Here is an 18601-nt window from a genome sequence, read left to right as displayed (position 1 = left end):
ATTCATTTATTAAACACACAGACACCCTACGCCAGAAAACCTCACTCTACATAACTAGCTGACTAGCGATAATTTCTGAAATTTAAAAAGTATAATTAAAACCTACCTGTGCTGTTGTGAGAGCCTGTTTATCTTCTAACCATCTCGCCGTGTTTGACTACAAGTTGGTTAAAACATTAAAGACATACTATTTGTGAGTTTGAATATGTAATAGGGATTAGACCTATTTCACTTTGTCTTCAGAGGTGTCTTGGAGCACTTATCAACGCAATGTGATGTTGCTTACAGCTGAATGGTTTTTGAAGCCATTTGAAATGTAATCAGAAATGTGAATAATCAGTTATTTCTCTTTGCCCTTTGATTTAATAAAGGTTAAACATGCACAGATTCTTTCACAGATCAGTAACACTCTATTAAATCACTTGCTATTGTAGTACTAAATAGAAAGATTCAAATCCATAATCCTTTTATTTCTTTACAGTAAACTTCTTAGAGAAAAATATATTACAGTCTAGTATACACATGCATAAAAAATGTACACCTTTCGCCTATTGCACATGTGTGTAACAGACTCACACAAGTTAGTCAGAACCAACACATTCACTGTATAAATGGTCTCATTTCCATCCTACATATTCATTCATGTAATAGTGGAAAATGTTTCCTTTTTAAAAATATTGCCTTTTTATATATAACCTATTATATATATAGCCCAATGTGTGTTTTCTGCCAGTTTAAATGGACACCCAATGGCATGATGGTTAAAAAACCTGATAATGTTAGGGTTATTGCATAATTGCATTGCGACAATGAACATTTTGCACTAGCAAAGGTAGAATAACACACTTTAAAATAAGGGGATCTTAATTAGTGTATTATTTAAGTGGCCAGTCTTCACGGTATTGATTTGAATCCTTCACAGACACTATCTTGGTGTTAACCAGTGTTGGCTGAGTTTGTGTCACTATTAATAGACAATCACACGCTTGCAAATCCAAGCTTCCAGCAAGATGATTGGTTGAAACAAATATGAAGGTGAAAGAAAGTGATCAGATTTAGATTAGTAAAATATAAAAATAGCCTATCAGATCAGTAATCTAAAGTCTGATTTGTGGGACACAAAGAACTTTTGAGTCTCAAATGAGATTCAGACAAAGGCCTCAAAACCTAATTGAAACTTTGTGATATTAATGCTAAATCAATTAAATATTATTTTGTATCAACAGAAAATGTATTGATAAGCTTTAGCGTCTAGCTTTAGACATGTAAATATTTTGTTGCTTTCCCTTTTTAAAATTGTAAAATACTTTCTCTTAGCGGCTTATCAGATAAAGCAAGTTAATTTAAGACAACTCTTGGGACGAGCATTTACCGACATTGTAAAGACTCAATTATGAATGTTTAAGATAATCAATTAACTAATCAGCAATTAAAATATTGGTTCTTTGAAGCTCTAAAACAAAGATATAATCATAACATATATCTTCAATGTAACAAACTGTTGTCGCTTGTCATTGAATTTAGCTTTTAACCGGTACCTCAGTCATTAAATATATATAATTATATAGTTTATTTTAAATTAGCCAACAATTTTGAGTCAATTTAACTTACATGTAAGAAAACAATTAAAATAAAAGACTAAACGGTACATAGCCAGGTCATCAGTGAGTGTGTATCGCCTGGCAATACTGAAGAGAACCGGTCTCCATCCATACTGTATTTTATCATATAACAACAGTAGGTAAATCTCAACACATTAGCAGTGATCGATCAACTGTATACAGACATACAGACACACAAACAAATACACATACTAATACATACATACATACATACATACATACATACATACATACACACCTTGCATAAGCCTTCTACTACATAATCATACATACATCTTGTATCATTACGACACCTTCATTACTTTTACCTTTAACCTGTCAAGAAACAATATTCAATAAATCATATTTACTGCGATGTGTGGACTCAACCATGGGACTAGTGGTGATAGTTAGTGTTGATGCTTCCATCAAAGTCAACTGGGGGAGCCGATGGAACCTTTTTCTCCAATGTACATGGTAATAGCAAGCGTTCAAGCTAAACCTGCTAGCTAAAAAATACGCTTCACTCTGTAACTTTGTGTCATTAATAAAACTTAAAAAATTGATGCTCTAATATTTCCAAAGTGCTAGTGATAGTACATTTACAAACATAATACAAAGTGTGTGTATGTTTCCGCTTATAACTTCATTTCCCACTACTCAGATCTGGGTGTGTGTTGTGGGCGGTGGCTCCAGTTTCCTTGACAATGCAGTGAGGATGAGAGTGAACTTGCTGTAGCGATCTGATTGGTTTACAGTGGCACCCCGACTTCCCCATAGCAACCGTTGCTGAAAGTCTGTCTTGAACACTTCGAGAAGGTCCTCGTCGCACTGGAACCCTAAAAGAACACACACACACACACACACACACACACACACACACACACACACACACACACACACACACACACACACACACACACACACACACACACACACACACACACACACACACAGTTGTTATCTCACCGTATTAATTAATTAATTGTGTGTATATATTTGTATTTGTGTCTCTGTTTGCCCTTGTGTGTTTGTGTGTGAGTGTCCATATGTGCGCGTACCTTCCAGCGCCCTCAGTGCGTGTTGCGTGTATCTGTGCGCGTGGTGCGCCATGCCCCGTGCGGCCTCCAGGTGGCGCAGCATGATGTCACAGCCCTGGTCACTGGTCTCCCAGAGCTCCAGCCCCTCGGGGGAGACGGCCGGACGCTCCATCAGGGTGAGGAGGGGCAGGAGGACGGGCACGCTCACCACCGGCGGCAGGGAGGCTGCATTAGGTCACAAGGTTGTTTTATTTGAAGGAGAACCAAACCATGAAATTACTTATTTTTTTAGTAGTTGGTTGCATAGTCGTGATAAAGAAGGAACCTGTGCCATATCTCGACTTGAACAAGTCGAGAACTAGAATGTTCTGACCGGGTGTATATAATACAGGCTCAATTCCCTCTGTGGGTTAAACCCATGCTGTTGCATGAGTTACCTTGGGCATTGGTCATTTTGTGTAACCATCAGGTAACAAATATTCTGGCTACATTACCGGCAAATCAGACTGTAGAAAGTAAGAGCTGAATGGAAAGAATAGGCATATAGTCTACCAAATGTATATTTATTTACTATAGTGGGAGATCAGCACCGCCAATTCCAGGAGCTTGTCCTCAGCCGACAGGAGTTGGCTTAGAGGTAGTGTTGCTTTTCCTTTAATCAGTTTAAAAAAATAGAAATAATCTGCGAAGAATTGGCATAGTGACTTTAACGTCACTCCCCATAGTAAACAGGCCAAACTTGACCATTTTACGCAGTCACGTGATGGCGGTCTCACTCCGCGAAGCACTCTCACAAAGTGGGCGCCTAACAAGCAGGAAGTGGCCTGAACAGGTACCTGTGCCCTCGTAGAGGCTCTGGTAGAATGGTTTGAGGCTCTTCTCGTAGGTGATGGCGGTCTGCGTGTAGCTCCTCCTCAGAGCGGTCCATGTGTGCTCCAAGCGGCTGATCTGAGACCACGTACAAAACACACAGACCAAGGAGTGAGTGTATGTTTGGTATCCACCAGGTCCGGGTGGAGAAGTACATTAATGTTCATCAGATTGATGATGTTTGCTTTGGCTTCTCCCAGGCTTGCACAATTACCATAAAACCCAGACCACTCCATTACATCCAATAGAACAACTGGAATACTAAGTACAATATAAGTAACACAGCTGAAACAAACGCTATGTTTTCATATTTATATTCTAAGCACACTTTACTTTACCACACACACTATATATTCAGAGTGTGTGTCTGGTCTATCCAGGGTCAATTCAATTGTGTACAATATAATGCAGTTTAGTTGCCTTTAAAAAAATTTTAGGGCGTCCTCATTTGGTAGTGTTGTCTGAAATTGAAGTGTTCAAATTTAGTTCCCTATATAATATGGTATGATACTTAATAATCATAATGCACTGCTAAAGCAATGTACAACTCCACCAACTTACACTTACCTCCACATTTTATCCCATTTGGGAAGAGAGAGAGAGAGAGAGAGAGAGAGAGAGAGAGAGAGAGAGAGAGAGAGAGAGAGAGAGAGAGAGAGAGAGAGAGAGAGAGAGAGAGAGAGAGAGAGAGAGAGAGAGAGAGAGAGAGAGAGAGAGAGAGAGAGAGAGAGAGAGAGAGAGAGAGAGAGAGAGAGAGAGAGAGAGAGAGAGAGAGAGAGAGAGAGGAGAGAGAGAGAGAGAGAGAGAGAGAGAGAGAGAGAGATGCAGTGTCTGCTCACCTGGGGCAGGTCCAGGGCCTTCATCAAGGCAGTGAAGGCGTACAGGTCTCCTACCGAGTCCTTCAGCTCCAGGGACACCTGGATGATGCGGTTCAGAGTGGATGCCCGCTCCTCAACGCTGCCCGTACATCCCAGAATATCCACGGCCACGCCAATCGCCAAAGTATGGTGTCTGGCAAAGGAGGGCAATTTGAGTCAATCTTCACATCTTACATTTTTTAAATTTTTGTGGAGATTTAGACTAGAATGAAACTGTACCAATAGATTACTTACAGCATAAGATGTTTAAGAGTTTTGTTATCCAAAGAATTTCTTCTTTTTGGTTGTGATTGTGATCCAATTCACGACTAAAACTTAAGCTACCCAAGCTTTATAGAGTCAAGGTGACATTAAAGAGTTCAAATGACTGAGCTTTGTTACTATACATATTTTTCAACTTAAGGAGAGCTTGTGGGTTCAGGCAATGTGTATAAGAGGCGTCCCGATGGTTACCTCTCCATCAGGTCCAGCCGCAGTTGCTGACCATGTGGCAGGGTCACCAGTTCCAGACCTGAGGCCACGCCCATTTGGCCTTCAACCTCTGACGACACGTCCAGTATCCGAGCAACCTGTGACAACACACACGTTGTTCAACAGCAATACAACAAGGAAAGTGCAACCTGAGTTGAATTGACTGTAGGAGCAGCCATGAATGTTCAACAACCATAATTGTTATTCATTAGCAAACACATTATTCATTACAAAACACATTAAATCCGACAAAATACTGTGTGTGTGTGTATGTGAGTGTGTGTGTATATTTGTGTCTGTGCTCCTGGGGTTGTGTGTCTGCATATGCATGCACATGTGTATGTGTGTGTGTGCCCGTGCCTACCTGGCAGTCGGCCGCCAGCATGTGACGGGCGATGCTGCGGTGGTCGTGTCTGAGCACCAGCTCCTTGGACCTCCTCAGCACCACCATCTCCAGGGGCTTGTTCTCCGCCGGCAGCAGGCGGGAGCAGAACTCAGATGGTTGGAACGTCGACGCTGTCTCCACCAGGGGGCGCTGAAAGCCACCCTTCCCTCTGGCCCTCCTCCTCTTCCTCCCGCTCCCCTCCTCCTCACTGCCGTCCCCGATGCATGCCAGACCCTCCCCTCGGCTCTTGCCCCTCCCCTCGTCGTCCTCTTCGCTGGTGCTCTCAAGCGCCGCGATGGCGTTGTGGTAGGAGCTCCTGTCCATGCACCTCCCCGGCCCCGCCAGCCCCCCCTCGCTGCCACAGTCCTCCCCTTCTCCTCCATCTCCTCCTTCTCCCCGCCCCGTCGTCCCGTCGCCCTCCTGCCTCAGCCGCTCCACGTAGCTGTAGTGAGCCCCGTGAGCGTGGTCAGATGGCGCTAGCCCCTCCCATCGCGGAGAGTCGTCGGGTCGCTCGGTCGATCCCGTCTCTGCCCTCACCCCGGCGGAGGGGGGGTCCTGGGGGTCATGCGCTTTGAGGTACAGCCTGGACTGTAGCTTGAGGGGCTTGACTGGGGGCACAGGTGGTACCTTGGAGCCTGTAGGGCAGAGACAGGAATAAAGGTACGGCCACACTGAATGCGTAGGATTACGTGCCTAACCTGCCGCTTGATCATTGTGTCACAAAAATGGTTCGATGCGCCAAACGCACCTTACCTACGCAGCTAGATGAGCCCGCCTAAAACCTATTTTCCCCCGCTACTTTTCTTTTGCTCCACAAACATGGCTGAGATCACCACCATCGCTGCGCTGTATTTGTTTTGGGAGTTCGAGGAGAGTAGGAAACCCAAACGCCGTCGTGTTGGGGTGCATGACATCCTCCGTAGGCGCTCACAGCTGGGTTTCACCACCTCCTACAGGAACTCAGCCTGGATGACGGCCAGTTCCAGTGGTATTTTTGGTTGACCGGGGCCATGTTCGATGACCTGCTAGCCCGGGTTGGTGCCAGGATCTCCCGTCAGCACACCAACTAAAGGCGCTCCATATCAGCTGCGGAGCTTTGCAGGGCTTTGCGGATTTTTGCGGAGCGCCGTTCCTCCATCTCTCTGCCAGTGACGTCGGGTAAAGCTCAACGCTGATTGGCTATCGCGGCTAAGCGTCACGTGTAGGAGTGTAAAAAGTTTCATTTTTTGAACTCCGCTCGTAGGTGCGTTGGGCGCGTAGGTGCGTTATTTAGCGCAAAACAAACGCATCTATGCGCCTAAACCAATGGTTCCCTATGCAAAAATTACGATTTCATACGCCTCTAACGTGCGTAACGCGTTCAGTGTGGCCGTACCTTTAGATAGAGGTCAAAAGGCCTGTATGGTCAGGACAGTGGTGAGGTAGAGGTCACAAGACCTGTAAGGTCAGGACAGTGGTTAGGTAGAGGTCAAAAGGCCTGTCAGTTCAGGACAGTGGTTAGGTAGAGGTCACAAGGCCTGGAGCGTTTCTCTGATTGAATGACGTTGCTGTCAGCAAGGTTACTCCGTCCAATTGCAAAAAAAATCCCTATTGTAGCGATTGAAGCCACACAACAACACAAACAACAGGATGTTCTTAACTTTTACCCTCAATCACTACGCCAGGAGACCTGAACTAACTATAAAAATTGATCTATCCCAGAGATGAAAAAAAAAAATCTGGCAGTATCTGGGGCTGTACGTACATGTCGCCTCCAGAGGGCATGCAGCCGCGACACTGGAGAGGCCAGGAGAGTGTTCCCTGGGGGTGCTGGGGGAGAGTCCAGCTGGGGGCAGAAGGCAGGGGCCCCGAGCCTGCCTCAGAGAGGGGACCTTGCTGGGCTTTGGCGGTGGTCTGGGGCACAACTGGCTGTCCGAGCCCCGGATGGTCTGGCCTGCAGACATCACCAAGGGAGATGCATGAGCCTGATGGCGCATAGCTGAATGGCACAATATAGGCACACAAATATTTTATAGGAATAAAAGGACATGATCAGTCATAAGAATGGACACATTGAATAACCTCTGAGTCAGTCAGGATTGTTTAGTATTATAGGATCCGGTCCAACCTTATTGTCACACACTAAACCAACCCAAAGGTCTTAAGTCATGTAGCAGTATAAAACATAACACGTTACCCCTTCAATATAACGAATGAAAGAATAGAACGAACATCAGATTGAGACCATGGATAGCTAAGCGTTTCCCAGTCAACATTTCCCCCAGTCAGAGTTCAATAGCATACATAAGCAAGCATCTATTGGGCTTGTGTGCGGATTATCACAACTCACATCTCACCGCAGAGAAACCCATTGATAAAATTCACTTCCAAGTGGTAGCAGAAAATAACGTTGTATTTTGCATTGTGGTCACTCACCTGCAAGAGGTTCTGCGGTTCTCCGCTGCACAGAGGGGCTCAGGACCGGTTCGCTGCCCGTGCGGAAGACCGGCATCTTGGAGTTGGAGCTGGCAAGGAGTGGGTCTGAGGGTGGGGCCGGAGGTCTACAACCTGCGAGCAGGACGTGGGTGGAAGAAAAAGGTGGAGGAGGGAATAGAAAGAGAAAGGGTAAAAGGATGTAGATAATGAACGGGTATTCCCCCAAGAACACACAAGATAACGAGCTGCAGTGATAACAGTTTATAGCCTTTTTTTATATGCCGGTTACATCGTTGCTGAAATGGGCCGTGAGGTTGGACCCAAGAACAGCACAGACCGAGACCAGCGTTCGAACAGTTCAAGAGTAGTATTGTCCAAAACGGGAATCCAAGCTTACAGGAGACAGACAAGGGGCGAGCAGGCAAAGGGGTCAGGGACAGAAGGCTGTTCAGGTTACCAGGGCAGGAACGACGAGGGTGGGTCAGGGACAAGCAGGGTCGAAGCCAAGGAAGTATCCGGGAAATAGTACTAGAGAGCTTTACATGCTGCTAAGACATTCTGGCAGGGACTCAGTGGAAGGAGTGGGTTTGAATAAGGTGAGGGAACACAGGTGAAGGTGGTTGCACTGATGAGGTGGGAGTGGCAGGCAGGTGATCCAGAAAAGTACTGGCAGGGCTGGCAATGGCATGGATAGCCAGGAGCAGATTATGACAGTACAGAGCTGGCAGTAGGACGGAAAGCCAGGAGCGGATCATAACAGTACCACCCCCGCCAAGGAACGGCCCCAGACGTCCCAGCCCGAGCTGGTAGGGTGGAGGGGGCCCGGAGGAGGGCTAAAATTCCTCAGAGGCAGCAGAGTCCATGTCCTCCGCAGCAGAAGAGGAAGAGGCAGCCACATCGATGCCACCCCTAACCAGAGGATCAGAAGGTCCATCAGCAGATGGGCCCACAGAAGGCAGAAGTGAGGACGGGGCGGGCTGGCCAGGATGCAGACGGTGAAAGTCTGAAATGAGCCGAGGGTCCAAAATGAACCCAGCCGGCACCCAGGAGCGCTCCTGCGGACCGTACCCCTCCCAATCCACAAGATACTGCATCCCACGTCCACGGCGGCGAGAGCGAAGAAGGCGCCTGACTGCGTACACAGGACCGCCATCAACGAGCTGAGGAGGCGGAGGAAGCTGCATGGGAGGAACCAGAGGACTCTGTTGGACTGGCTTGACCCTGGAGACATGGAACGTCGGGTGGATCCTCGTGGACAGGGGAAGCCGAAGACGTACCGCCTCTGGGTTGATGATGCGAGCGATGGGAAAGGGTCCAACAAACCTGGGAGCCAGCTTGCGGTTCTCCACCAGGGGCAGGTCACGGCAGGTAGGGGTCAACCGACTTGAGGAGAGTAGTTCGTGCCCGGTCCCAGGTACGCCGGCAACGGTGAACGAAGGCTTGTGCCGATGGACAGGTAGCATCCCTCTCTTGGTTGGCAAATAATGGGGGCTGATACGCACTGGATGGGTGAAAGTCCAGTGGAAGAGCAGGTGAGGGTGTTGTGGGCATATTCTACTCAGATCAGTTGTTCAGACCAGGAAGCAGGGATGTGATTGATCCACAGGTCCTGGTTCATTCTCTCAGTCTGCCCATTTGACTGGGGGTGGAACCCAGAAGACAGACTGACGGAGGCCCTAGCTAGGCTGCAAAATTCCTTCCATAACATAGATGTGAACTGGGGCCCCCGGTCAGAGACAATGTCAGTGGGCAGTCCATGAAGACGAAAGATGTTCTGGAGAACCAGTTCAGCTGTCTCTGTGAGGATGGCAGTGTGGCCTTTGGATGTAGGTAGGCCAGTTACAAAGTCCAGGGAGATGTGAGACCATGGGCGTTGAGGAACAGGCAATGGGTGCAGGAAGCCGGCTGCTGGACGACGAGAGGTCTTGTTCTGGTTGCATTGAGGACAGCGCTGACAAAGCCTCAAACATACTTCTCCAGTGATGACCAACAGAAGCGCTGCTGCAGAAAGTCTCGGGTCTGCTGAATGCCAGGGTGGCAGGTCAGCCAGAAAGCATGCCCCCACTGGAGCACATCGGAGCGGAGGTGAGCTGGAACAAACTCAGGGGGACAGGAACTAGGACCAGGCTGGTCCTCATTGGCAGCCCGCACCCTCTCCTCTATCTCCCAAGTGACAGAAGCAACAAGACAGGAGGCCGGGACGATGGTGGAGAGCTCAACCGTTTCATCAGGACACTCAGGAAACTGCCGGGAAAGTGCATCTGGTTTAATGTTACGAGACCCAGGTCGATAGGACAGTGTGAAGTTGACCTGTCAAAGAACAGTGACCAGCGGGCCTGTCTGGAATTCAGTCTCTTGGCAGATCGAATATATTCCAGGCTGCGATGATCAGTCCACACAATGAATGGCAGCTTGGCTCCCTCTAGCCAGTCACGCCACTCTTCCAAGGCCAGTTTCACCGCCAGAAGCTCCCCGTTACCAACATCGTAGTTCCTCTCTGTGGGAGTTAGGCGGCGAGATAAAAAGGCGCAGGGGTGGATCTTATGGTCGACAGAGGAGCACTGAGACAGAACCGCCCCCATCCCCACGCCGGATGCGTCCACCTCCACAATGAACTGATGCTCAGGTTCAGGGATCTGGAGGATGGGAGCAGTGGAGAAGCGAGTCTTGAGGGTGTCGAAGGCGCCTTGCGCTTCGTCAGTCCAGCGGAAGGATGCATGGATGAGGTGATGGCCGAGAGGGGAGAGGCAATGGAGCTGAAACCTCTGATGAAACGCCGGTAGAAATTAGCTAACCCCAGGAAACGCTGCAGTTGCTTGCATTTCCCCGGGACTGGCCAGGAGGTCACTGCTGAGACCTTAGCTGGATCCATCAGCAAGCAGTCCTTGGCAATGATGTATCCTAGGAAGGAGACTGAGGGTTCATGAAATTCACATTTCTCTGCCTTGACATACAGGGGACTGTCCAGGAGGCGGCGGAGGACAGATCTGACGTGAGTAACATGCTCCTCCTGGTTATGAGAAAATAAATATCAGGATATCCTCCAGGTAAACGAAGACAAACTTGTTCAGCATATCCCGGAGCAGGTCGTTTATCAAAGTTTGGAAGACAGCGTTGGTCAAACCAAAGGGCATCACCAGATATTCATAATGTCCTGTTGGTGTGTTGAAGGCCGTCTTCCACTCATCTCCCTCCCGGATGCGGACCAGATGATAAGCATTCCTCAAGTCGAGCTCAGAGAACACTGTTGGCCCCTGGAGCAGCTCAAAGGCTTTTGAGAAGAGTGGCAGGGGGTAGCGGTTCTTAACCCTAATGTCCTTAAGTCCACGATAGTCTACACAGGGCTGCACCAGCAGCTGAAGAGGAGGGACAGATGATCCCTACCGCTAAGGAGCCTTGTATGTACTCCTCCATGGCCTCTCTCTCAGGGGCAGAGAGAGAGTACAAGCGTCTATGGCACAATCATAGGGGTGGTGAGGTGGCAGGGAGGTAGCCTTAGCTTGGTTGAACACCTCTTTCAGGTCATGATAAACTGCTGGAACTCCGGTGATATCTGAGGCAGGAGCAGGAACAGAAGAAGCAGGCGACAGCGATGGTGTCATGAGGCAGGTCCGCTGGCAGGTCTCTCCCCACTCCCGGACGGAACAGGTAGTCCAATCGATGTTGGGGTTGTGCCTGCCAAGCCAGGGGTACCCCAGGATGACAGGCTGGCTTGGTGAAGACAGGAGCAGGAACTGAATGGTCTCACTGTGGCCCTCCGGCAGGAGCAAGCGCACAGGGTTGGTAACGTAACCCTCCCCAGCACATGTCCATCCAGGGCGCTGGCAGAGATGGGCAATGATAGATTCTCTGGACGGAGTCCAAGCCGGATGGCCTGGTCCATAATGCTCTCTTCGGCCCCTTAATCAACGAGGATGGCGATGGGGTGGGAGCCAGAAAGCAGCAGGAACTCACCGTCGAGGGTGGGTCTTTTAGGAGAGGCAGGAGCAACGATGGACCACACCAGTATGCCTCCATTCACTGGTGAGCTCTGGCTTTTACTGGACACCAGCTGACAAAGTGTCCTGGCTGGCCGCAGTACATAATAATAATAATAATAATACATTTAATTTAGAGGCGCCTTTCAAGACACCCAAGGTCACCTTACAGAGCATATAGTCATCATTCAAAACTATGTAAAACAGACTAGGAATAAAAGGAAAACAGAGGTTAAACATGAATAATAATAATAATTAATCACACTCAAAGACGCCTAAAGTGAAGGGGGGACCTCACTAACCATACAAAGGTTCTGTCTCTGCCTTCTCTCCCTCTCCTCAGGCGAGAGGCGGGTGCGACCCAGCTGTAAAGGCTCAGTATCCTCCAAACTGACAGCGTAGGTTGAGGCAAACGAAGAGGAGGCAGGAGTTACTTGAGACCTGGAGTGAGAGGAACTGTGTGGCAGGGCAGAACGTGACTGGAACTCTGAGCGTCTCTCCCTCTTGCGAGCCTGGATGCGCAGGTCGAGACGGGTGACGAGCTCAATTAGAACCTCCAGTGTAGACGGCAGTTCATAAGCTACGAGTTCATCCTTAATGTAACCAGCCAGCCCCCGCATAAAGACATCACCGAGAGCGGCCGGGTTCCAGTCACACATGGGGGCCTTGGTGCGGAAGTCTATGGCGTAGTCCGTGACTGAGCGGCTCCCCTGGACCAGATCCAACAACTCTCGTCCACCTTTGGCCCCCAGAGGTCCTGTACCAAAGACCCTCCTGAGCTTGCTGGCAAAGGACTGGAAAGAGAGGCAGGCATGGTTCCCCCTCTGCCACTCAGCTGTGCCCGAAAGACGTGCTCGCCCAGTGAGATGGTTAATAGTATAAGCCACCCTGGCTTCCTCTGAGGAAAAGGTGAGCGGCTGCAGGGAGAAGATGATGGAGCAGTTGCAGAGAGAGGCGTTACAGGTGATAGGATCGCCAATCATAACGCTCAGGTGCTCCCACATTAGGCTCACGGATGGAAGGGAGAGGAGCACCGACTCCTGCTGAGGCGGCTGTAGTAGCAGCAACCAGCTAATATAACATGTCCTCCATCCGAGATATCCGGTCGTCAATCTGAGCTGGGTCCATTTCTGGCCAGATTGTACTGTAATCAGTGGCGTTTTCTCCCGGAGGCCAAGGGAAGCCAGGCATCCCTGTTTTTTTAGGCTGTAGTTGTCATCCAATAAAAACATTTATATTAACAGTTTTGTTAATTATTTTGTGCTGTGTTGCTGTCATTTCTTCCCCATTTTTCTCCTCTCATTGACCATTTCACAATGCGCGATACTGCGCCCCTGTTATATACTCAAGACGCGGCGAAACACGACACTGCACACTGCGAGGAAGCCAGCCCGAGCTGGCATCCCTTGGTGAAAAAAAAAGAAAGAATTGACCAATCAGGTGATGCTACCGTCATGACACTGCCCTCCTCTGATTGGTCGGGAGGGTGTCAGGAGGGTGCCAAGGGAAGCCACTCGGCCCTTGGCTTCACACCAATCAAATCAAAGCATCATTATCAACGACACCGAAAAATCTATAACAAAACAAATAGCGTGAAATTAGCATGTTTGAATTGTTCTCATTTTTGAGTAGCCTACTTAGCAAGTGCAGTTATGGAGGGTGGAGATTTAGATTATTTACTTAAAAATAATTTTACCAAATTACCACAACAGCAGCGAATGAAAATAAAATCCGATGGCAGGCCAACACCGAAGCTGAACGGAGTGGCTAGCTGGCAGCAGCAAACCTCAGTGACTATTTTGCTGGCCGTGTCTTCTTTTTTACAAGAATTCGTGCTCCCTCAACAATCCCTGGGTCACTACAGGATTCGTGGACCTTGCCAACTTGTCCCGGGCAATCGAGAGGCACGGTAAATCTAAAAGACACATATTATTTATCATATCAAATACTGTGATTGTGTGAGTCGTGTTACACGTGAACATGAAACTTGAAATAGCCGACAGCCGCGCTGTCGATTCTTTGACCATTAGCGGCTTGTGCATTTCGGTCGGGGAGGGGTTGCATTTATAATAGAATGTATAATCATGACAGTTGCTTAATTATATTGCTAGAATAGCAGAATACATTTTAAGGTGTTAATGCATATAATTTCAACCTGGCATTTATTTTTTGTGACACAAAAAATGCAAGATAGGGTTTGAGATGTTTTTGTGTGGATTTTCTTTAAAGCATTTAAATGTATTTTGTGCAGTTTATGAAGGGTTGATTGTATACATATTTGGACCTGAAAGAAAAGTTGTATAACCTGCAAGGGAACAAACCAAGTAAAGACATACAAACACAACATATGGGTATCATGCAGTTGGGTGAGAGATGACTAGTATCTACCTAGTGGCAGGAAGCTTTCTGATTGGTGCGTTTTGAGGGGGCCTCGGCGCTCCTGAACCTGGTTGAGGCTTGCTGGTTGGCTGCCACACCTGTCCTTCAACCTGAGTAAAATCACAGTACAAACCAACCGAAATTAGTAAATGGTAATGGTATCATTCATACTAGGAGATTAGGAATAATGTCGAGTGAGTTTTCAATTCATGGTTATTTCCATAGTCTTTAAACCAATGCTTAAAAGGCTAAAAAAGCACACACGTAAAGGACATTTCAAATGAAAAAGGTCCAACAGCCGAACACCCAGTGGGGAAAAGAGGAAACCTTTGAAAGGGACAACCAAGAAGAAACCCCCTTTGTCTCTTGTTCAATATTGAGGCCAGCAAGTTGGGAACATAGCAAGAGAAAGTAACCTACAGCGTTCTCCTTCATTCACCTTCTCCTTCTGTGACCTTTTTTAACCCCTTTCTTCCCCCTTCTTCCTCCAAACCCCTGAAAAATGCTTCCCCTTTCAGTATGACTTTTGTGTGTGTGTGTGTGTGTGTGTGTGTGTGTGTGTGTGTGTGTGTGTGTGTGTGTGTGTGTGTGTGTGTGTGTGTGTGTGTGAGTTTGAGACAGTGAGAGAATATGGAGATCACATCTTTCTTTATTGCTGCCACTTTAGAAAGCGAGAGATAAACACTGCACATTATGTTGTGTAGTAAAGTAACACAAGTCTCAGTTTGTCTCCCCGGAGAAACAAATGGCTGCGTATTGTGTCGTGGAAAATACCCACGGTTTAATACTTTAACAAATTACAAGAGGTCGAGAAGGACTAGGTTTGAATGATCAAGGCTTTATTGTCACCGCAGAGAGTCACAACATTACCTGAGTTGGTTTGCAAAGAAATTTCGAACAATCTCGGAGCCCCGCTTTATATCCTAGTTGTGTGACCTCCCCTAAGATGTCCTTGGCCAATCACAATGCTCTAAACTACTGGCCCACGGACGTTCACGCCCACGATATCCAAGATACATTTCATATAGTAATACAAGAATTAGGCCTACGTACAAAAGGTTTCCATATTAAACATTAGTAACATGAAGTTACATAGTATACATTAGTTATATGAAGTGAGGTCTTCCATTAAAAATCCATTCATCGCCTTGTTATTTAACCTGATCTTAAATCACCATGACTTACCACATGGGTTTAAGAGATGAGCCCTGTGAAAGCCATATTAATTTAAACAGCAAAATATGCAGATCTAATAGTTAACAATGCCACTTTATTTGTCTGTGGCATATACAGTCATAATCCTAAAGCTGATAGTGTCTGATTTTAACCAGGGTATGGATCAGTTAACTTAACACTAATTTGGAGCCGACAGAATTTACATTTTAGAACCAGACCAAACCATGGGAGGGCGTTTCCTCTTACCGTGGCGTGAGCCAGCCGTCTTTGAGTATTTGTTTACCAAGGAAAGCCAGGTAATATCAAGTGTTTAATATTTGGCTCCATTGTAAATATATTTACCTTATATTCTTGTATAATTCATAATTTAAGATAACCTTACTTATACTTGTATTTAAGTGAACTGAGACATAAACTGATGTCATTGAATACAGAGGGATGTCTTATGTGAGTGTTTGCCGGTCAACTCTGAACTCTCTGAGTTGTGTTGAATAACAATGGAACAGGTTTGCGCCTGTCCCCCCCCCCCCGCTGGTACATTCCTCTCCACTAATATATCCTAATATTTGGCAAATATCCTTTTAAACCTTCATTATTTTCTACCACAATGTTAAATAAGCAATGAACTACGGAAAATGACTCCAACTGTCTTGATGATAAAATCTAAGTAGAATTGTAGCACTCAGATAAATTAAAAGAGTAGCAAAGGGAGTATATCTTGGCCTGCAGTGTGTGTTTTAGAATGTGTGTGCATCTGTGTGTGTTTGTTTATGTCTGCCTTCCTGCTTGTGTGCTGAGCTTTTATTGCTGTGTTGTGTTGCAGCCAGCAATAAAAGGACAGTGTGTGTCTGTGTGTGTGTGTTGTCTGTGTGTATGTGTGTGGGTGTGTACACTGACCTGAGCTGGTTCCCTCGACCCATGCCATTGCACTGTGTATGTGAGTTGTCGTGCACGCCATGCACGTGGTCTTGCGCTTGCCCATTGGTGATGTTGAGGCTTAAGCGCTTCTGACTCCGCTTCTCAGGCAGGGTGAGCCTCGCCTCCTGCGGGTTGGTGGCCAATCCGTACTTCTCTTCCAGGCAGCGCAGTGGCAGCCCTCTGTTGATTGGTTGGAAAACAATGGCTCCCACCACCTGCATATAAATGAGCGATGAAAGACATAATGACTGAATTAAGAATTTCTCCATGACAAACATTATATTGTCAAGTTGAAACGCTGAACCAAGCAAGTTGTGTTCTCTAAAAGGTGTTCTACTGAGCCTAAACGTAGCTGAACCGGCTGGTCTCATGACTCTCCCTTGATTCTCAATTATAGGCCAATAGAATGAAGGTACTTTGTGTTTCAAGTATTAATATGTTAATCTTTTTCTAGGAGTCTTACTATGCTAATCTTTAGTATCATGGCACCTACCTGGGAGACGGGCTTCCTGTTGCCCACATAGTATCGTATGAGGGCGGGCACGCTGTCAAAGCCCTCCCTCTCAACACTGTATTGCACTCTAGAGTAGGCCTCGTTCAACATGACCACCTGCAACACAAGGGGGTATGGCTGGTGTTAGCAGCTAACGCAGCTAATGGCTTCTTGCTTATTATATTCAAAGACCTCAAACAAAACAAAGATCGACATTGAAACAATACGTTGACCACAAAGTACCGCATATATGGTCCAAAACGTTACCTTTTTATTGATTTTAAAGTGCTGAGCGGTATTACGCCACTGGCTGGTCAGAACGTAGCAGCCTGGACTGGATAGCGAATCACGGACCAGGAAATCTCCATCGCGCTGGACTAGGTTCTCTGCCACCTGACAATGGGAAGGTACATGTAAATAAAGATGAAGCCTGCCCACGCACATACACACACGCACACACACGCACGCACTTGTGCACACACAGCATTGTTTACACTGATAACATTGCATTTAAATAAAACAATGGTGTCCTAAAGCACAGCTCTTTCTCTTGTTGCGGGATAAATAAGTAATAACAGAAATATATTGTCCATATAAATAATGTTGTACATTTAAGGAAGAGTGATTGGTGCTTAGATGGTAAGCATATGCACAACAACCAGCTATTTCATTTTTTTTTTTTTTTTTTTTTATTACCTATGAATAAATGGGTAATACTAGTCAGTTAACAAAACTAATCAGATCGATTAATATATCATGGGCTACATGTCAAACTGATGGAAATTTAAAGCAAGTGGTCGTGAGGTACACAACATTTAGTTTATTTATAGGCTAACTGGTTTTCTGTGATCGACAACCCATGAGGGAGATAAACATGTCAGTTGGTTTATCGTTCCCTTTTTATGCTTCTGCAGCAATAGGAAAATAAATGAAAATGTCACCTTGTAATTAAACCAGTGTTTGGAGAGTATAAACTACTTCAATTAAAATTGCTTCTTTTATGTTTAGTCAGAGAAAATATAGGATTACATCTCTGGGTACAGCCTGATAGCATTTGGCTTTCAGGTCAAACACACACACACACACACACACACACACACACACACACACACACACACACACACACACACACACACACACACACACACACACACACACACACACACACACACACACACACACACACACACACACACACACGCACACATTCCATCTATAGTATGTGAGTGTGTGTGTATGTCAGATCTTGTTTTACCTGTTACTAGCCAGTGTGCTAATGGGAGGGACACTATGATTACGTCACAGAGGTGCATGTGAGTGTGTGCTTGTGTGTGTGTGTGTGTGTGTGTGTGTGTGTGTGTGTGTGCGTGTGTGTGTGTGTGTGTGTGTGTGTGTGTGTGTGTGTGTGTGTGTGTGTGTGTGTGTGTGTGTGTGTGTGTGTGTGTGTGTGTGTGTGTGTGTGTGTGTGTTTATGTGTAAATAAAGCATTATGAGGTTTTGATTAAACTGAATCTGACTTTTTGAGGCTGTTCCATTAACACTCTGCATGACATTTGGTTCAGCATGGTAATGTGAACCAATTGAACCAATGTGAACCCATATTTAAAATTTGAAGCACAAAGCCAAAGCTAAGCTTAAGCAAACTACAACAAACGGTCATCGTGCTGTGACTAACAGAGGAGCGATATGAGATATAACCACACTTATTGCTGCTTTAAAATTCTGATTTTAAAGCAGCATAAGAGGGCAAGTCAAATAAGATAATTTAAATCCAAATCCAAATAATAATAGCTATAATATATATACACACTTGGTTATCAGAAGACTAATCAAACTGTGCTAATACGCAGGTAGAGGTTAAAGTGAACAAGCCTAATCTTGCTATTGGGTGCATTCTCCAGCATTAGAACCAATCAGACAGCTGTGAGCTAACAGGCAAAGGCCAGGTGTTTGTCCATGGGTCTGTGATGACGCTACCTGTCTGGGGATGGACCCGTG

General features: G+C 46.4%; 1 protein-coding gene across 1 annotated transcript; it reads right to left on the bottom strand.

Moving 5' to 3' along the window:
• Nucleotides 1-449: 449 nt before the first annotated feature.
• bcar3 (BCAR3 adaptor protein, NSP family member) lies at nt 450-18601 on the bottom strand (the record flags this gene model as incomplete). The annotated part of the gene is made up of 13 exons (XM_060066275.1): nt 450-2440; nt 2663-2866; nt 3478-3589; nt 4351-4522; nt 4843-4958; nt 5225-5880; nt 6990-7178; nt 7661-7792; nt 14026-14126; nt 16090-16325; nt 16604-16720; nt 16871-16996; nt 18581-18601. Coding segments are annotated over 13 exons (2361 nt in total), but the record flags the coding sequence as incomplete, so codon positions are not given.

The sequence above is a fragment of the Gadus macrocephalus genome, chromosome 12, assembly GCF_031168955.1.
Source record: "Gadus macrocephalus chromosome 12, ASM3116895v1".
Taxonomy (NCBI): Eukaryota; Metazoa; Chordata; class Actinopteri; order Gadiformes; family Gadidae; genus Gadus; species Gadus macrocephalus.
This window is presented reverse-complemented; position numbering and strand designations above follow the sequence as displayed.